Source organism: Pelophylax lessonae (genome assembly GCF_965119305.1).
Source record: "Pelophylax lessonae genome assembly, chromosome: 6".
NCBI lineage: Eukaryota > Metazoa > Chordata > Amphibia > Anura > Ranidae > Pelophylax > Pelophylax lessonae.
This window is the reverse complement of record NC_138773.1, coordinates 232,197,778-232,218,073: the sequence shown is the minus strand read 5'-3', so window position 1 is coordinate 232,218,073 and position 20,296 is coordinate 232,197,778. Positions and strand designations below refer to the sequence as shown.

The 20,296-nt window shown below is 41.8% G+C and overlaps 1 protein-coding gene across 1 annotated transcript in view; it reads left to right on the top strand.

Annotated features, from left to right (window-relative positions):
* Positions 1 to 6,244: 6,244 nt before the first annotated feature.
* COL6A2 (collagen type VI alpha 2 chain) overlaps positions 6,245 to 20,296 on the top strand; it is a 48,637-nt gene continuing 34,585 nt past the window's right edge. The window contains exons 1-6 of the mRNA XM_082260667.1: positions 6,245 to 6,334; positions 11,240 to 11,862; positions 14,633 to 14,653; positions 18,204 to 18,269; positions 20,100 to 20,153; positions 20,242 to 20,286. Of these exons, the coding sequence (XP_082116793.1) occupies positions 6,250 to 6,334; positions 11,240 to 11,862; positions 14,633 to 14,653; positions 18,204 to 18,269; positions 20,100 to 20,153; positions 20,242 to 20,286 (894 nt within the window). The 5' untranslated portion in view covers positions 6,245 to 6,249. The remainder of the gene's footprint in view (positions 6,335 to 11,239; positions 11,863 to 14,632; positions 14,654 to 18,203; positions 18,270 to 20,099; positions 20,154 to 20,241; positions 20,287 to 20,296) is intronic.

The window sequence follows — 20,296 nt, the reverse complement described above, 5'->3', positions numbered from 1 at the left end:
GTAAAGCAAGGTCCATAAAGACATGGATGAGTGAGTTTGGGGTGGAGGAACTTGACTGGCCTGCACAGAGTCCTGACCTCAACCCGACAGAACACCTTTGGGATGAATTAGAGTGGAGACTGTGGACCAGGCCTTCTTGTCCAACATCACTGCCTGACCTCATAAATGCGCTTCTGGAAGAATGGTCAAACATTCCCATAGACACACTCCTAAACCTTGTGGACAGCCTTCCCAGAAGAGTTGAAGCTGTTATAGCTGCAAAGGGTGGGCCAACTCAATATTGAACCTTACAGGCTAAGGCCTCTTTCACACGGGCGCTCCGTATGTCCGTATATCACCCCATCCGTTTGCGGGTGATATACGGACATAATGCATGTCATTAGGATTGCGGATGTCAGCGGATGACCATCTGCTGACATCCGATTTGTGTCCTTTCAGTTCTGTTCCATTTTTTGGAATGGAACAGAACCCTATTTTTCTTCCGTTTAAAAAAACGGAAATGACGCAAAATCAAATGTCAGCGGCGTCATCCGCTATCCCATAGACATACATTATGTCCGCATATCATCCGCAAACGGATGGGATGATATGCGGACATATGGACCAGATAACACAAATGTCATCCGTGTCCGTAAAAAAAAAAAGTGCCGGAGCAGATCGAAATACGATCCGCTCCGTGTGAAAGAGGCCTAAGGCTGGGATGCCATTTAAATTCATGTGTGTTTAGTGGCACACGTCCCAATACTTTTGGTAATACTGTGTACAGTAATCCCCCGCTACATCGCGGTTCAGTTTTTGCGGTCCCGGTAATTCGCGGTTTTTTTTGTAATGTTATTTTACTATATAAATCATTAAAAATGAAAGATTTTTGTGTTTTTCATAGCTCTTGCTCTGTCTCTTAGTATCTTTTATGTGTTTAAATGAGTTTCTATTGTTTTAAAAGTGTGTTTAAAGACCTTAAAATGCTTTTACACGTACAGTGACAGTAAAAAAATCATGCCTACAATGCATTTTAATAGGGTTTTTCTATTTCGCGGAATTTCACTTTTCGCGGCTGGGTCCGGAACGTAACCCCCGCAATGGAGGGGGGTTTACTGTATTTATGTTTGAGGATAGGATCCGTATAGGATCAGTGATGGCGAACTTTCGCACCCCAGATGTTTTGGAACCACATTTCCCATGATGCTCATGCACTCTGCGGTGTAGCTGAGCATCATGGGAAATGTAGTTCCAAAACATCTGGGGTGCCAAGGTTCGCCATCACTGGGATAGTAGTGAGGAGCTTATCAGCCAGATAGATTTTGAGTCGCCCTTCAGTGGTGACCAGCAGTATTGCAGGCTGTGATATTGATCACTGTCCCGTTCTACCTTTCCTCATTCCTCCTCCACCAAACAAGGATCTCACTCAAATTATCAGCTAATCCAGGCATCTAGTGATAGCATTGGTATATTGAAGAGTGGGTTACTTCATGGTCATTACCTGTGTCTGGTTTGGGGCATTTTAAGTTCTTGGGATAATTTGCCAGCATGATGGTTGATTTCCAAAAATGTGTGACCGCGATACCTTACGTATCATCCGGCCTCCCTCACCCCTATACTCTCTGTACCTCTGTCCATGACACACCCTTGTAGATATCTGAGCACTACAAAGTTTATGGCTTAACTGTAGTCACTCAAGTTTGAGTGCTTCAGCCAGGAAAATGACAAAACCCCTACACAGTCACTGTTTGCTGTGATTTGTAGTCCTACAGCAGATGGAAAGCATTAAGTCCTTAGTATCTATTTGAGCTCACAGGAAATAAGTGAATCATACCACTAAATAATGATTTTGCTAATCAGAAAGTACTCTGCAAAAAAAAAAAAAGATTTAGGATCAGAGACTTTCCCTTCCCAATAAATGAGACCATCCTGCAGCCCTCCATACAGTGGATCCACAGCACCACCCAGTGGTCACTGAGCCCACTTTTTATATCCAATGCCTGAAAGGGGATGAGCCAAAGTTGGAAGAAAAAAAAAAAAGAAAAAACTGAGTTTGGGTGTAGGGAGCAAAAGTTTCTGTCGGTGGAAGCAGGTCCCATCCTAGGAAGAAGCTTCTCTCTCTCCCTACAGAGGATGCACAGATCTGGCCAACAACTGAGCAAATAGAAAATCCCTGATTGCTTGACTCAGATTAGGTAAGTCTCTATGCATTTATGCACATTTTAATTTCCTTTTTTATTCACAAAAAGATGAAGGGCAGTGCTGGAAAATCAGCGGGGAGTGACAATCACGCTGCTATTCAACTTATTTTTCCTTTTGCTTGGTGTACATAGTATGTAAAAAGAATCAATGTTATTTATGTTAGTATTCTATTTTTCTTTTATTTTTTTTAAATTCTAGTGACTTTACTTCTCAAAATCTTGCATGTGATTGTATTCTTTCTCCATTATGGTCTAACTCAAGGAACAAATCAATTTTGTAACCTTTAATCTGTATCTGCTTAAAATCCAGCTATGTAGGTATTATTTTAAAACATGTGACATACCCTGCTGTTTGCTATGTGGGCAGGGACTGCTGGTACTTGTAGTTCTGTGATCAAACAACAGCATGCAGCTTGGTGAAGCCTAATATGGGCTAAATAGCCGGGCTTGAATATGTATAAATAAATAATACATTTGACACTTGTTCTCTATTGGAACAATTTTTAAAAATGTTTTGAATATATATGTATATATTTATTTATTTTTTATATAGCGCTCATAAATGTTTGTAAATACCTGTTCAGACGGACCTGTCTGTTGTCTAAAGGTAAAGTTGCTGTGAGATTTACTGTTGTGTCCTCTCCAGGGGTATGATTCACAGTCAGACCCTATAGGTACAGTGTCTTTGGGATGTTTTATGTTAGTAATACGTTATCGTTATTATTTTTGGTCTGTTTGTTGAGCATTTTTATTCTTTTTTAGCTTTTGAATTAACTTTCTATATAATTTTGAAAGTCATCTCCACTGATACTATGACGTCATGTGTGCCTGGATTAGGGAAACCCTTTTCTGATTTACATTTATTAGAAGGGGGAGGGACTTGTAACATTTGGGGCCCTTTCACGGGGGGGGGGGGGGGGGCATACAATCAGACAAGCAAAGAATCTGCAAACAGATCTCTGAATTGGATCAGAACGGGACAGGTATTACTTTTGTGACATTTGTGCCCATTTACTTTTATTCTTCCTTTTACAAAGAAGAGTTTTCCAGACCCACATTGAGTCTATGGGCAGCTGGATAAAAACGGACTTGCTTTTGTTTACAGTAGACTATCACCAATCCATTACGTTTAGGTCTGTAAGACCGAAAAAGGAGGCAGACCTTTTTCCTTTTTTTTCCAGACCTGGACAGACTCGGAGGTAGTTGGATATAAATGACTACCCCTAAACTTACATGGAGCTTCCATTAAGGTCCACCTAAAAAACCTGATCAAATCCTGGTAAGGGGCCTTACTCTATGCTAATATAAAGCATTAAACCTAAATATAAATATAGCTCATATAAAGCGGTAAACCTAAATATAAATATAGCTCATATAAAGCGTTAAACTTAAATATAAATATAGCTCATATAAAGGGTTAAGGCTAAATATAAATATAAATATAGCTCATATAAAGCATTAAACTTAAATATAAGTATAGCTCATATAAAGGGTTAAACTGCCAAAAGTAGGCATTTTATTACTTTGATTAAAATCCATATGTGTAGATTGTCAATAGATCTAAAAATCTAGGAAGTTGAGATTACATTCAAAAGTCAATGTTCTCCGTTCTCCAAAGTCTCCTTATTGGTCCTTCTGGGTGATGGGCAGCCTCATTGAGCAATATAGAGCAGTGGAAATTGAGAGGATGAAGGGGCAAACTTAAATTTGCAGAAAAAGTCAACATTTACATAAGGCTTTAAAGTGGTTGTAAACCTGATACATGAAATATGAACAAAGCATATCCCACTATAGTGTGTACTTGTCTCACTTAAGAGCACTAAGTGTCATTTTTGTCTGCTGCTTCATTCCTCTGCTATCTGCATGAATCACTTTGGAAAAGTCTTCCTGACACCAAGAGAAAAACGGTGACAGGGGAGTGACCTCCAGCTGATTGACAGCCTCAGCAATGTTCCTGTGTACTGTGTGAAGAGGGGGTGTGTCGCTTTCCTCCAATCAGCTCTCAGAGCTCTCCTCGAGAGCTCTGAAGTGTGTCATTTTTAGCTCTCCGCCCTCTTGTTTCTGAACTGTCAGGCACGCTTTATAATTAAGCACTTTGAATGGATGTAGAGAAGTGAAGACTACAGATAAACAGGTACAACTTATGTAGGAGGATTTGTTGCATTTATTTCTATCACCTGAGGACGGTTACAACCACTTTAAAGTGGAAGAAAAGCCTAACTATATATACACGTCTAGATCTGCTTAGATTTAGATTTTTGATAACATATGAATTTGAATTGCTTTGGTTTGTAGCAGGTATGACATTTTTGTGATTGTGATAGATAAATCAGCGGTGCCATAAGCTTTGAATACAAAATGGTCCCTCTAAAAAGTTTTTTTTTTTAAATAAAGCTTTGGCCATTTTAGTTAGCAAGCAATGGGCCACAACTCCAAGTATGTTTTTTAAGCCTGATGAAATGGTCATTATTCATATATTTGTTTACTATATACAAAACACCATCACTCAGGGCCAGGACAAGGGGCGGGCAGGAGGGGAGGTTGCCCTGGACGCAATAGTTTTTGCAGAGATAGGGGGCTCCTTAACCCTAACCCTAAGGGAAGGGGGGTCACAGTTTGGCATCCTTGCCCTGGGCACTGGGTGACCTTGTCCCGGCACTGCCATCACTGAGGGCCTCTTTATGATCATTTCTGAAAAAAAATAATTGTTTTTACTGCTCATAACAATCAATCATATTTCCTTTTTTTTGCCACCAATATAGTATAGCACAATGAAAAAGAGAACCTCATTGGCCAATATGGGCAGTGAGGACACTGTTTCCATTTAACCAGGAAACATAAGATAGCCATATATCAGTAAATATAAAAATAATTTGTGATTCATGAAAATGTAAACCACACCCTGTACTGGCTAAGGCCGGGCTTCTTTATAATTCTGAATTCAGTTATACTTCTCACTATACCCCTATTGCATTGTTTGTATTATTTGCTGTCTGTGCCCTATTGGGTGTTTCCTTCACTTCCTGTCTTGCAGACACAACAGGAAGTAAGGGAATCTCTATTTAGTGAAGAATAATCCCTGATTATTATTATTTCAGGTACTTATATAGCGCTGTCAGTTTACGCAGCGCTTTACATATACACTACACATTCACATCAGTCCCTGCTCTCAAGGAGCTTACAATCTAAGGTCCCTAACTCACATACATACATACATAGTAGGGCCAATGTTATACAGGATCCAATTAACCTACCAGCATGTCTTTGGAGTTAGACAGTTGTTTCCAGAAACAGTGTCCCTAATTATAATATTTTTCCTAGAAAAACTGTAAAACTTGTGATTTCCCATAACTTTCTGCCCCAGTGACAACGATCATCAGGACAAGCAGCATAGGCGCGCGCAGGGGGAGTGCCAGGTGTGCCTGGGCACACTCTAATCACTATGTGCGTTGCTGATCCCCCCCCCCCTGTTGCCCCCCCCCTGCAGTGCTGCTGGCTTCCCTCCTCTCCCCCAACTGCTGCGGGAGATGTTTCAGGATGCAGAGCAGGGGAGGGAGCTAGTAAATCTTTCACTTGACCACACTCACTCACTGCGTCCATTCATAAGTGAAGCATAGTAAACTTTGTTTACTATGTTTCCGTTTGTGAATGAACTGGAAGCCACTGAGCACAGAGCACTACCCATTCTTTCTCTGACCCGTGCAGCTGAGGCTACAGAGACAGGTGTGTGTTTGAGATTTGGGGTGCACACCCTAATGCAAAAGGCTGCGCACACCTGTCACAAAGAGACAGTTAATCTCCCTAGGGAGGATACAGGGAGCTATAAACACCTGACAGAGGTTTTAGCCCATTATCTGTCCAAAACTAGAAATGCCGTCTTTGTCTTGAAGAAAGAATATGTTTATTTTTCCACCAGGCATCCTTATGTAAATGAATGCTGTTTGGATGTTAAAGTTGGGGGTGCTGTCATGCACGTGCCTGATTTATCTCATTACATTGTCAGTATCAGAATGCTATGTATCATTATCATTATGATGTATTGTCCTCTGTTTATCTCCACAGAGCAGTCATGGCCAAGCTCCATGTGTTGTGTTTGCTGCTTGCCACGTTTGGCTCTCTCTGGGCACAGAATGATGATCAAAAATCATGTGCAGGTAACTTGGTCTTTTTATCAGAATACAGATCTGTGAATGCAGAATGGTGACTGTTCATAAACCATAGGCTTGAGAACACTGGACATGTAATATTAAAGCAGATGAAGAAGGTTAGGTTATTTATTACACACCTCACACTAACAGGGCTGCTGTTAGAAATCATGGGGCCCAATACAGACCTCCTGATGGGGCCCCCGCAACCCCGACCCTAACCCCCCCCCCCCCCCCCCCGGGGGTTAGTGGAAAAGCAGCACTGACTTTATCAGCCTACACCTCAAAAACTGACAAGTCCTTCCTCTGCTCCCACCTTCTGATGGGGCCCAGGGAAATGTAAGCCCAGTAAAATCTATTTAGGCAGAAATGAACAATAAAGCTGCCCTGGGACCCCCTTTTAAGCTGATGGGGCCTGGGCCCCCCTGTTTAAATGATGGAGCCTGAGCCCAGTACAACAGGACTGGTTGTACTGCCTTATCAGCGGCCCTGCACACTAATGAAAAATGGAGGACAAGTACACAGCAGCCAATCAGGATCTGCTGTAGTGTACATGTGCTAACAGGGAAAATGCTGACAGGAGGAGGTAGCTGAGGAAGCCGAACAATGGTGATTTATCATTTCGCTGGTTCCCTTTATACAGCTTCAGGCATCAGCGGCTTTCAGAATATCTTAACAGCGTCTGCTTCTGATTGGATGCAGCTGCTGTTTTGGCTGACAATTTTTTAGACCCAGATCCTTTGATTTTTTAAGCAAAGGATGTCTGACTAGAGGGAGCCAACACGTCCACCCTAAAGGTGCATTTTGGCTGGTTTATCAACAGTGTGTAGGGAGGTGCAGCTCTGGGGAATCCACTCAGAGTCCAGTTGTGGAAACAGAACTGTATTGAAGTTAAGGCTCAACAAAGCACAACTACCCAGCGGGAAGACTAACTGGCCGGGTGCACCTAAATGCTTCAGCAAAGAGTAAGGCAGAAAACCTTGGCTGCACTGAAAGCGTCTGTCTTGAGGGGTGGAATGCGACCTGGCTGGTCCATACCCAAATAGGAATGCTTCCAAGAAGGATGTTATGTCCCTGCTCTTTCCCTACTCGCCGGGAAACTCTCCCTGCAAATGATTAATGTTTCTGACAGACGGGTGACCTGTCCCTAAACTACCCACACACGAAATGCATGCCAAGCCTGGTAGCCCCATGAGACTTAGCCCAACTCAAGATGGCTGCCAGAGTCACATGGGGTACCAGCATCCAATCGGATAGCTCCCCCAGTAACCCAGGGAATTATACTGTAGAGCAGGAATATGCAAACTGTGGCCCTCTAAATGTTGCAAAACTAAAAGCCCCATTATGCCTCTGCATCTGGGTATCATGCTTGTGGCTGTCCTAGTCTTGCTATGCCTCATGGGACTTGTAGATCTGCAACATCTGGAGGGCCACAGTTTGCATATCCCTGCTGTAGAGGAAGCATGTTCCTCTTGACTTCTCCTCCATCTTCAATGACGCTGTGGTTGAGCACCACCTGCAGTAAAGAAGGTAAACTGCACCTGCCTACAAGCGTACTGCCAACTTTAGTTTAGGAAATGTCCTTCAGCTTAGACCTTTCCTACCAGTGGTGGCTGGTGCTCCATGGGCCGGGTGGCATCAGACAGACCACACCATACCCCCCCCCCCCGGACCACACCAGCTGCACACCATACCCCCCCCCCCCCACCTGGACATGTGGAGGGAGGGCAGGCAGCAGCAAATGACGGCGGTGGCGGTGGTGGTGGCGGCTTCGGCTTCTTCCCCCTCAGTCTTCTGCGTCTCCTCCCTCCTCCTTCATGGCCAATGGCATGGCTTCTCCTTTCGGCAATTCGGGAAATGGCTTCCTGATTGGCCAGGAGGGGGATCCGTGTTCATTCACTATTGTCACACAACTGGGTGGGCTCAGGGTGCAGTGCTCTGCATCCCGAGCCCACCCTTTTTTTAGCCTATTAGAGCCTCTGGCACTAATCACATGATTAAAAAAAAAAAAAAGCCCCATTGAACTCCATGCGTCCAGCGCCCTGCATGTAGATTAGGGGGCCGGACGCATGGATAGGGGGGGCCCCCAATGCACCAGCCGCCACTGTTTTCTACAGTAGATAGTTTTCACCCATTGATGACATTTATTGTTTTAACAATAGATAATGCCTATGTTGCTCACACTCCGAAAATGCCCTGAACTTCCTTTCTCTCTGTTGCCATCTTTGTGACAGGGTTAATATCTACTTTTTACCCTAAGATGATGGCCCATAGATCCTGGTGTCCGCACCCTAGACTTTATGTTTATGGCTCTGTGTACACGTGTTGTCTCATACTGCTCACCCCTCTACTACTGCCTATCACTCTGTGCCTTGGCAGAAAGTTATAATGTTACAACAGTCCCAGTGAATGGTGACTACAGCAGATTCAGATGACATCATTCTCTCAGGGTGTCTTTCTCAGGCAGACTTTAATAATCTGTGCAAAGCAGAAACACTTAACTGAACATCAAAATCTGCTGCCTAATGATGAATGGTTCCATTTTTAAAAGAAATAAATGTCCTATCATGCTGTATATTGTGACTTGATTGGATGTTTTTCTATGCAGACTTGTAGACTTTCTGTCAGTGAAGGTTCTCATTGTATCCAGGACAGGTCATGGTATAGGTAGTAGTATTTTAGTCAAGGTAAACTGGAGTTGTTTTGTAATGTTCAAGATGTTTCTCTATTCATCCAAGTATCTTTATCAGTTACAATGAGTGTTGGAAAAATACAAGGCTTATGAGACTTCAATGAGATGACATCTAAAATGTCTCATTGGCAGCCGAATGGAACTCAAGCCAGACCAATCTTTGTCTCTCAACACCAGCAAGTACAAGGATTGGGATTAACAATATCTCCTCTTTTTGGACACAGTGGGGTTGATTTACTAAAGCGGAAAAAACTGTATACCTTGCAAAGTGCAGTTACACTCTGCAAGTGCAGTTGCTCCAGAGCTTAGTAAATGAGCAGAAGCTCTGCTGACTTCAGTCATCCAATCATTTGCAAGCAAAAATGCTGTTTTTTTTACTTTCCTTGCATGTGATTGGGTACTCGTTGCAAAGTAAAGCTTTATCCCATTTATTAAGCTCTGGAGCAACTACACTTGCAGAGGGCAACTGCCAAGTGCACACTGTATTTGCCTTTAGTAAATCAACCCCTGTGTTACATGTCAAGGACGGAGGCAACTTGGACTATGAAGTTTGCAGGAAAACCACCCTACTGTTTTTTGATGCCCACCACCCACTAGAACAAAAACCAGGGTTATTAGAACTCTGCAAGACAGGGCCTAAATAGTAACAACAAACACAGAATCTAAAGATAAAGAATACATGTTAAGAGTGCTTTGAAAGTTTGTATCCACCCAGACTGATCTTTCGTTACAACATCCACAAGGCAAAGGAAAAACAGTGGACCATTGAAAAGATGAGGAAAGCAAAACATGTGGAGTAATATAGTCATCACATTTGTGGCTAAACTTTGAGAAAAACTCATGATTTTTACAAACACCACATCCTTGTGTTTTTCAACCCCAGCAGCACACAGCTTGTACCGTTAAAAGACCCAAGACCTAAAAACACAAGCATTGTAACTTGGTATATGAATTCCAGTATAGTGCAGAAGACAGAGAGGGCAACTGGTTTGCAAGAGGCAAAGTAAGAAGGCCAGCAAAGTCAAACTGGGACAACAATGCCTATACAGGGTCTTTAACACCATCTGTTACCCACATATAATGTCGTCTATATATCTCTACCCTGGAGATTTGACATCAATGCACACCTTCAGCCCTTCAACTCAAACATTTAACATCTGTCGCAAATTTAGTGGTAATTGGTTAATGCTATTATTATTATTATATAGCGCCGACAGTTTACGCAGCGCTTTACAACTTGAGGGTAGACAGTACAAATACAATACACTTTAATACAGTAGGAATCAGAGGACCCTGCTCGTTAGAGCTTATTAGGGCTCTTTCACACGGTCCGCCTCCATAGGCAGATCCGTGCTGCTCAGCAGGGGATCGTAAACACAGATCCCCGCTGAGCAGGAAGGTGACAGCTCCCTCTCCGCTCTGTGTGCGGAGAGGGAGGTGTCAGAGCCCCATGCATCTCTATGGGGGAATCGGATTAGAGTGGACCGCCTGTCCGCTCTCATCCGATCCCATCCGATCCCCTGGACGGATGGAAAATAGGGTTTCCATCCGTCCGGATTTCACGGACAGGATCGGATGCGGATGGCAGCAGGTGTCAGCGGACCAGCGCTCGTTGGTCTAAATTGTCGCCAACATTAACAATCAGAAAAAAATCTTTCAAAGAGCAATCGATTTCATATGTAGTGTTGACATTTCATGTACAAGTGGAAGTGATGTAGTGGTCGTGTGACCTTGTAGCCACGCCCTTCCACCCAGAAGGAACTATGCTCTTCGTTGAAGGGACCGGCATTGAAACTGTATATATTTTTTTGCTGTGATTTCTTTTGCCTTGTTTGTTTGGAATATTACATTAGTGTTTACGAAACTTCGTCCTTGAACACTGCTTTCGGGTCACCAATTATTTCCTTTCATGTGTGATAATGTTCTATAGATTTTCTACTGACGACCTTCACACCAACTAATAGAAAATCGTTCGTTCGCAAACAATGCGACAGAATTTTTTAGTTTTTTCAATCTGTCTTTTTCGTTCATAATGTTAATATCGGGTATTGATTGCTGGGCATCAACGAGTAGAAAATCAGCCGAACGTTCGCTGAACTAACATTTTCGTACGATTTTCTTATTGTGTATTCCTGCCATAAGTATATCCTACCAAAACTAAGACCATTTTGCCAGGCGCAATCTCACTCAGCACTAACATATTCTTTGATACTTTCTTACAGATAAAACCAAATGTCCAGTCAATGTGTTCTTCATCATTGATACATCCGAAAGTATAATTTTACAGACCGCTCCAATTCAGAGCTTGCTGGATCTTATGAAGCGTTTCATTCCAGCCTTTTTGGCAAAGCTAGAAAATGCTGCCTACCGGGACCAGATCCTTCTGAACTGGGTGTATGGAGGCCTGCATTATTCAGATGAGGTCCAAATCTACAGCCAACTTACTGCTGACAAGAATGAATACATCACAAAACTGCGCGGAGTCCAGTATATTGGACGGGGCACCTTCACGGACTGCGCCATTTCTAATATGACAGCACTAATTGATGCTGCAATAAGGGCTCAGGCTAGCCAAGGTCAGGATGTGGTGAATTTTGCAATAGTGATCACAGATGGTCATGTGACTGGAAATCCATGCGGAGGAGTGAAGGCACATGTCGAAGCAGCCCAGTCTAAAGGTATCAAGCTGTTCTCCGTAGCTGCAAGTCGTGATGTGTATGAGTCTGGTCTCAGGGAGATTGCAAGCCAGCCCTATGAGCTGTTCAGGAACGCATATACAGTGACCAATCCCAATGACCAAACTGAGATCGATCAGAGAACCATTGATAAAATCATTCAAGTTATGGTAAGTTCAGTGCTTTGAAACACATATTAGAAAGTAGCATACTTAAACTTCATAGAGTGTCAGTCTAAAAAAATGTTTAATTGTGCAATACATATGCTCTAGAACCAGTACACTTGGAAGCGTTCAAATGATCGCTATGCATACTGTCAAACATATGGTTAGAATCTATTTTTGGTGAAAGTCTAACTCCAGGCAAACATCTAAATACACAGATGAAAAACAGTACATGAGGGTTGTGTACCCACCAAAGGATTTCTGCTTCTGTCCATTCAGACCAGAGATCTTACACAGCTCCATCACACAGCACAGCCATGAGGACGGCACCACTTTCTTTGTTTACAGAGCTGTCATCTTCCCAACACCAGCCCCTGGATTGGACAGTGAAGGAGCAGCAGCTGACCAATGAAGTTATATTTCTGCTCACTAAGCTCTTTCCTCCTATCAACATGTCCCTTGTCAGCTCATTTGCATGCAGCATACCTGTGCCTAGCTCTCTCAATCTAAGTACTGCTGTATAGGGGATTACAGGAGGATGATATCAAGTCAATGTCATATACTTACACTAGCTGCATTAAAATATATTTAAGAATAAATTACATTAACCCAATTACATTGGCAAGAGCCAACACTTTAAATGTAACTGTAACACTCTGGGATGGTAAAAGGGCCTCCTGATTGAGCGTTTCTGTGATTGGCTACACAGTGCTGACCTCATCGAGAGCCCACCCTAGAAGTTTCTGATCATAGATACTTGCAGATGAAGCAGGCCCCAGAACAAGACAGCATGTATGTGGCAGCCTGGCGTTAAGGCCACATACTGTATATTTGTATAGCTGTCATAAAGGGGTTAAAAATGTGCATATCATAAGTACCCAGGGCAATCCATCATCAATAAAACAAAAAGACCATGGTTGTTTCAAGGAGGGCTTTTTTCTGGACTTTGTATATCATGCTGCTAGCATTGATTCTGGGCCAGAAGGGCTTGTATCAGATAAGATAAGAATTTCAAATGTAATCATGTGTACTCCTACAGTTTCATTTGGCTAACATTTTATATTACGAAGTGGTAGTTTTCACCTTTTTGTATTGCTTGAAGGACACATAGGAAATGCCTGGCTTTATACATGTAAAAAAAAAAAGAAAAATTAAGAAAAACTATCCCATTGGTCACATTCTGCTTATATCTAGTGCCACAAGCTACCTTATCCTGACTCCTGGAGGCAGTGCTTGTTCCAAAGCAAAGCACACTTCTACAGCATCATGCACAGTGGCATGTCTGCCATGGAACCAGTAAAGCCTCCAGAAGTCAGGCAATGGCAGCCTCCGAAACTGGATCCAACTCTTAGGGTCAGCCTAGAGCCTCTGCAAGGTTTTTATTGCCCCCGTCTTCCTGTTGGAGAGATTTTCTCTCACATCCTGTCATGGCAGGTAGTAATGGGAAATACAGTCAAGCAAAGCGAGAAAGGGTTAGCACTTCTGATGTTTTTTCTGTCTGTGGCTTTCTGTATCATTGACACCCACTCTCCCCATTTCTTACATGGGCGTCACAGGGATAGTAAGTGAGTCAAAATCTCATCAGTGGGTTAAAGACAGAAATTAGAACCTGAAAGAAATGTAAACACTTTACCGCTATATCCAACATTTTTAAATTGGCTGGAGAATTTTTTAATGTTTTCCATGAATTCAGTTTTAAAATTGCATAAAGCATAGTGTACTCACTTTCCTGCCCTCTATATTTACAGACTCTAGGGGTCCATCTGTCCAAAAATGGTATTATACCTATAAAGAGGGTCTATAGAACTATTACATTACCACATGGTATGCACGTTAGTGTGTTGCCAGTGGTGTAACTAAAAATTTCAGGCACCTGGGGCAGATCATTTATTTTAAACGTCCCCCCATACAGCAAAATGTTTTTCAGTGATAATCATAAAATAAAATGTCATGCACGCCGGGGGTGGGAGTAGAATTAGCCGATGGAGGCAGATAGCAGCAGCTGTAAGTATGGTTGCAACTTTATGCAGTCATACTTAACTTATGTTATCAACCCACCCGTTGAGCAGGAGCTCAAGTACACCAACTCCTGCATGGTTCCTACATCTGAAAATAGGTAAGAGTGATAGTCAAAGGTATCAAGAAGATAAATGGGATGTGTATAATGGCTGCTCGCTAAATATCTGGGTGCGTTGCCAATAAAGTGGGTGTCGTTTCATGGTTTATGGCTTTTAATGCGGGAGTAAAATAAGCCCCAACATAGGTGCCATTGGCAGCAATAATAACCCCCTACATTGATGTAAGTGGCTGCAATAATCTCCCCTTTCATTGGCGGTCAGTGGTAGAAACATTACTCCCCTAGCATTGCTGGTCAGTGGTAGGGTGTACAAATAACTCCCTCCAGCAATTGTGGTAAGAGGCTGTCTCTAAAGATATACCACTCTGTGTTGCGGAACCACTCATTTTGAATGCCAACCCAACACATCTGCATTGCTGCACACCACAACACATGGGAAGGCACTACCATGTCTGCTCTGATGCATTGGCAGCTCATTCAAAATGCCAAGTAACAGAGCAGACAGGTGTGAATAGGCCCATGGTGTTAATGTTTACTGCTTAAAGACTTTGCTCATTGACTACTAGATTAAAAAAAAACATGTTTTATCAATTACAAATGTAGAAAATTTGATGATAGTATGTAGGTAATATTCTAAGTACATTCATGATTTTTGTGAATTTATTGAAAATCTAACTGTATCTTTGTATCTTTCTACAGAAACACGAAGCTTATGGAGAGGTATGTAAACACAAGTTGACTAGTAAATTTTGTAGGTAAAATGATACACACAGATATGTATAGATATAGACATAAACAAGTGGTAACCTAAAAAATTGTTTTAGTACATATAACTATCTGACCAAAATGGAGGAAACTCTTACTATACATAGTATATAAACCACCAACAAAAGTCTGGAGATATCGCTGTCTGGGTCAACTACACTTCTACCCCTAATCACATTAAAATAGCGATTCTTTATTATAACATTTGATTATATTGTATTTTCTTTGTATCCACGTATAAATTAAAAATGGCACACTGAACAAAAATTATTTAAACATTCCCTGCAGGTATGTTTATATAGCACCAAACGTGTTAGTATTATAACTGCTGTACAGAATGAAGCAAGAATTACCAGTTATCTCATGTGTTAGCATATAATTGTTTTGTAGATATTCCAATGTAGTACGCAATGTGACCCTAGTAAAGTGAGCCTTGCAACAACTGGGTACACTATTGTGTGCTAATAAAACCAACCTTGCTATAAAATCATCATCATCATAGACATCTCCAATTGTCACATACCAGTGATCAGATATTACATTCTCCTAGCAGAGAGACAGGTGCCTGTTCATTCAGTATGAGTAATGTCTCCCTCTTGATGGTAATGTGGTGATCAGTGTGATTAACCCAAATTGGACTGTACAATGCACATGTCAAGACTGTGCGTAAAGCTAATGACAGCTTATGTGCTGGTATCAGGGCCGGGAGGGGCCTCATGTAAGCCACTCAAAGGAAAGGAACTATTTTCCTGGATATCTCAAGTGGACATTTATATTGCGTGCATGCACTGTATCATCAGAGCAGTTTCTCAAATTACATGTATGCAGGTTTCATAGTATATAACTGGCTACAGTCTGAGAGATTTGTGATACTAAATTCCCGGGATCATCCATTTCTCATAGTGCTAACCCGCATACTCACGGTGGAGTCAAGTGCTACCTGGTACTTCTAATCTTTTCACCAGGGAGCCTTTGTTTGAACAACACAACACAATTGCCATAAGTTTTGGGGGTGAGGATTATAAACTAGGTCATTTGGCCATAAAGCCTGAAGGCTGAGTACCACTGCACTCATGCATGTAGAGGCTGCCCAGTTCCAGTAGCCATATTGCTAGAGCTATCATGTCCAGCACAGATGCGCCAAACCACATGTTTACAGCCGCATTTCCTTCCAGATCTGGGCTACCTTGAAGGGGGAATGGCCTGGGTAACATCGCTGGCATTGTGCTTAAATACACCTCTGTTGTACCACCTATCCCCTTTCATTGCAGTGGTTCACACATCCAGCCTTTCAATCCATGGAAGGTACAACCCTGACTCTATGTACCACCTCCTACTGGGCCAGACAAATTGCTGGATCACATGCACCTCATGGCTTACTGAACCCGATGGGGAGAAGAGCATGAGGACAGAACGAATGCCCCTTCAACATGCCAGCCTACAAATACAATGCATGAAGTGCGCATATCATCAGTGTACTCTATATTGTATCATGCTAATATTTCTATCAGTCGTAAACTGATCCCAACCATGTATGATATATAGATTTGTGGTTAGTAGATTCAATCAAATAACAAGTTGACACATAGAGCAATATTAGGCTTTACCTTAAGGATGCAACATCAATTTCTATCTCATAAATATATACATACATACATCTATTATTATACTATCCTAGTTGAATTGCACTTTTATTCACTTTATAAACCTTCACCCAAATTTTTTGGGTTGAAAGTAATATACAGATCAACCTCAATTAATGCATACCTCAATGTGTGCCAGTATGTGGCCATCTATTGTATCAACTAAGAAACCACCAGAGGGTTGCGTGTTACTGAAAAACTGTAGTAGTGGGACTCTTTGGGTCACCAACCGCAGAGAAACCTGGGTAACCAGAGGCAAATTAAAACTAATATTAAACATAAGATCCTTTTGTTTCCAACACTTGGCAGACTTAGGAAAGACTGCCACTTCTTCATAGAAAGCAACTAAAATGTAAAGCACCACCTTATCCTGTATCATCAAAAACTCTCAACGCAACTTGGATCCATCTACAGTAAATTCTCTCTGTTTTCATTTATTAACTCTAGCCAAAATGAAAGATCAAAGTCTTTCAGATCTCCCTTGGAGCTCAATTACCACATGGTGTGCCAAAGGAGACATCAGGTTTGACAAACCTATGTCATAAAAATGGTCTGAAATTCTTTTTCTGGTCTTTCCCACATAAAATGTATTGCATTTGCATATTAGCAAGTAAACTACATTGTGTCCCACAGTTAGCAAAGCATCTACTTCGCACCAGGACATAGTTATAGTTTTTACAGTTATATATATACTTGCAGTATGTGTAATTCTAGCACAGAAACATCCCTTTGATATTTGCAGTACACCACTTTTTTATGACTATTATATTCAATTAACACCAACCTGTCCGTGAAGAATCTTGCTCTACTGTACATAAACTGGACATTCTTTAGTAAATTTAGTTACCATAGAGTCCTCCTCCAGTACATTTCAATTTTTAAAGAATTTGCATGCTGCTTACAATACATCATAACTAACTTCCTCCTTTTCACATTCCTTAAGTTGGCCAATGGCCATACAGTAGATGAATGGATTCCTCCATCCATACAAGTAAGGTGGATAGAAGAATCCTCTCTGCTGGGACACTGTAGTGTGACACTGCGGGACTCTGCTGTCAAAATACACAGCTGCAGCTGACTGATCGAAAAAAATGTTTCAACACGCCTGTTTGACAAAAGTTGGTCCAACGATCGACTTTTGTTGAATAGGCACAGTCACACATGGATCGAAATTCAGCCAGTCCCTGCTGAACTAGCCAAATTTCGATCTATCAATGTGAGATTTCATTTTTTTTATAGTCTTGCTGTATTTAGCTCCTTTATAATACTCTATCCTTATATCTCCATCTTTTTCATATATCTATGGTATTTTGCCTCTCTTTCAAATTCTTCCACTTGACTGAAATTTTTGTGGATATATTGCCCATAGGGCATGCTCCTCGGAAGAGGTTTAGAGTTACCACTACTTACCTCTAAAATAGTGTGCTTTTTTCTTATGATGCAATAAACAATATATTTTCCCCTGTTCAAAATTGTAAACTTCAACATGATATTGGTGATTCAAGCTAAATTAAGAGTTAGTCCCATTGGATGATTTTGCAATGAACACACCCACACCCACACAGGTTTAAGTGGATGGACTGGTGTCTTTATTTAACCTTACCAACTATGTAACTATATGTAACTATGTATAGACAGAACATGCCAAGAAGAAAATTTAAGCTGAAACCTATTATTCTCTATTAATAAAACAGTTAAAGGCAAATTTCATCTCATTACATACACGGAATTTATATTTGCTTCTTAGATGAAATGTAGATCTTCCAGGGGCCAGGAAACTCCAATGTATGTGTACATTTTCAGCCATGTTGTTGTTGATATTGTATCCCTGTTCATACATACTTCTCTTTTGTTTCTTTCAGTGCTATAAACTGAGCTGCTTAGAGATTCCAGGGCCCCCTGGCGTAGCTGGACAGAGAGGACAAAAGGTAACCTATTTACATTTACCCCCTATACAAATGACTCTCTTTCCCTTCGTTTTCTGCTAAGAATTCATGTTACACGCACAAAAATGTAAAATATTAGATCCCCTTCAAGTTTTAAAATAACCACCTTCAGGTACATTACTCTGCTGATGCTGATTCTTCTAGAAGTCTGCTTTCATCAAAGCAGCAGCAAAATATGAAAATGGGTCAAGGTCTATGGCAACAGGCTTAAAGGAGGTACCACCAAGCCTCAGAATGTACATATTTATGATCCTTTTTGATCCCCTCATCTGTCCATCTTTGGAAATTTGAGGCTAAATCCAGGAAGAGACAATTAAAGAGGTTGTAAACCTCCGAATTTTTTTTTTTTTAAACAAAAACACCTGAAAGACAAACACATAATGAGCTAGTATGCATCGCATACTAGCTCATTATGAAATACTTACCTTAAAACGAAGCCCCGAAGTGCCGACTGCTCACCTCTCTCATAGGCGACATGTTCTGACGCCCTTCTTCCGGGTTTGCGGCATCCGGCCATCTGATTGGCTGGAGCCGTGATTAAGTCACTCCCGCGCGTACGCGCGGGAGCCAACGGTCACGGCACGGGGCTCTGAAGGAACGGTACCAGCGGCCGTTCCTTCAGAGCGCATGCGCCATTGATGTCACTGGCTGCATTTAAGGTAAATATCTCCTAAACGGTACATGTTTAGGAGATATTTACTGTACCTATAGGTAAGCCTTATCATAGGTCTACCTATAGGTACAACTTGCAGAGGAGGGTTTACTTCCTCTTTAAAGGAAAGAGGATGCAGGGTATGTTATGAGAAGTCAGATGACTCTTTGTAGCTTAGAAGACCTGAGACCATCTTTCTTTATTGCTACCCTGTAGGCAGGTGCAGTTTTTTTCTGCTACTGCAAGTCGCACATATCTGCCGCGGCATTGCAGATGGGGGAGGAAGTCGGAATTTAACTTAATTCCTCTATGGTTTCCTTGGTCTCAGAGAGGCAGCTATCCGATTAGATGCTGGCACCCCATGTGACTTTGATGGCCATCTTGGGAGAGTCTTTTTAAGACCCTGGCACCCGGGTTTGGTGCACATTTTGCAAGTAGCTAGTGTAGGGACAGGTCTCCCGTCTGACAGGGACAGTACTTAGAGAAGGGAAAGGTTTTGGAGGAGTAGGGAAAGCACAGAGACCAAGCCAACTCCTGGAGAGCATCCCCTTAGGATACGGACTGGCCAGGCTGCATTCTGCTCCTCGTGGCAGATGCTGTCGGCTGGACATAACTGGTGCACTTTGTAAGTGTTTCCGCGGGCCTGTTGCGTATTGCTGAATTTCTTTACAATATATTCCCATGTATTTAAAATGTAGTTAGGAAAATATACCATGATGCTTCCAATAGCTCTCTCTAGCAGTAGTTTTAGCTAAAATTATCATATGATGCTAGGGGAGAAACTTGTACTAAGGAGCACCATCATTCTGTTGTATAAATAACAGCATGGTGCCAAGGGCTGTGACAAATAACCCCTGTCTCTGGGAGGCTGCCCATTTATCCCTATAGTAGTGCCAGACTTATTTCCCTTGTTACCTTTGTAAGGTGTTACCTATGTTACTTTATTGGAAACAGCATTAAATCAAATTAATATAATAGGCCAGAAAAGATTTTCAAGACTGGACTTAATGATCAAATTCATAGAAAGGTAATTTTTTCTTTGAGTATATACCTTACAGAGACATCTGCAGAAGAACGTGAAGCAATAAAGCATGCTTTAATCACGTTTCTGAATACCTCTGCTTGCTTCCACACCTGATATTTTCTCTTATATTTTTTAGGGTGCCAAAGGAAATGCTGGTGAACCTGGAGACGCTGGACCAAAAGGAAGGCAGGTCAGTAACCAATTTATGTACTGGAAAGCATGTAATCTACCTGACCTAATATTTGAATGTGCTCATGTCTTAATCTCCTCTCTTTTAGGGAGACCCTGGAATTGAAGGACCAATTGGATATCCCGGGCCTAAGGTTTGAAGTT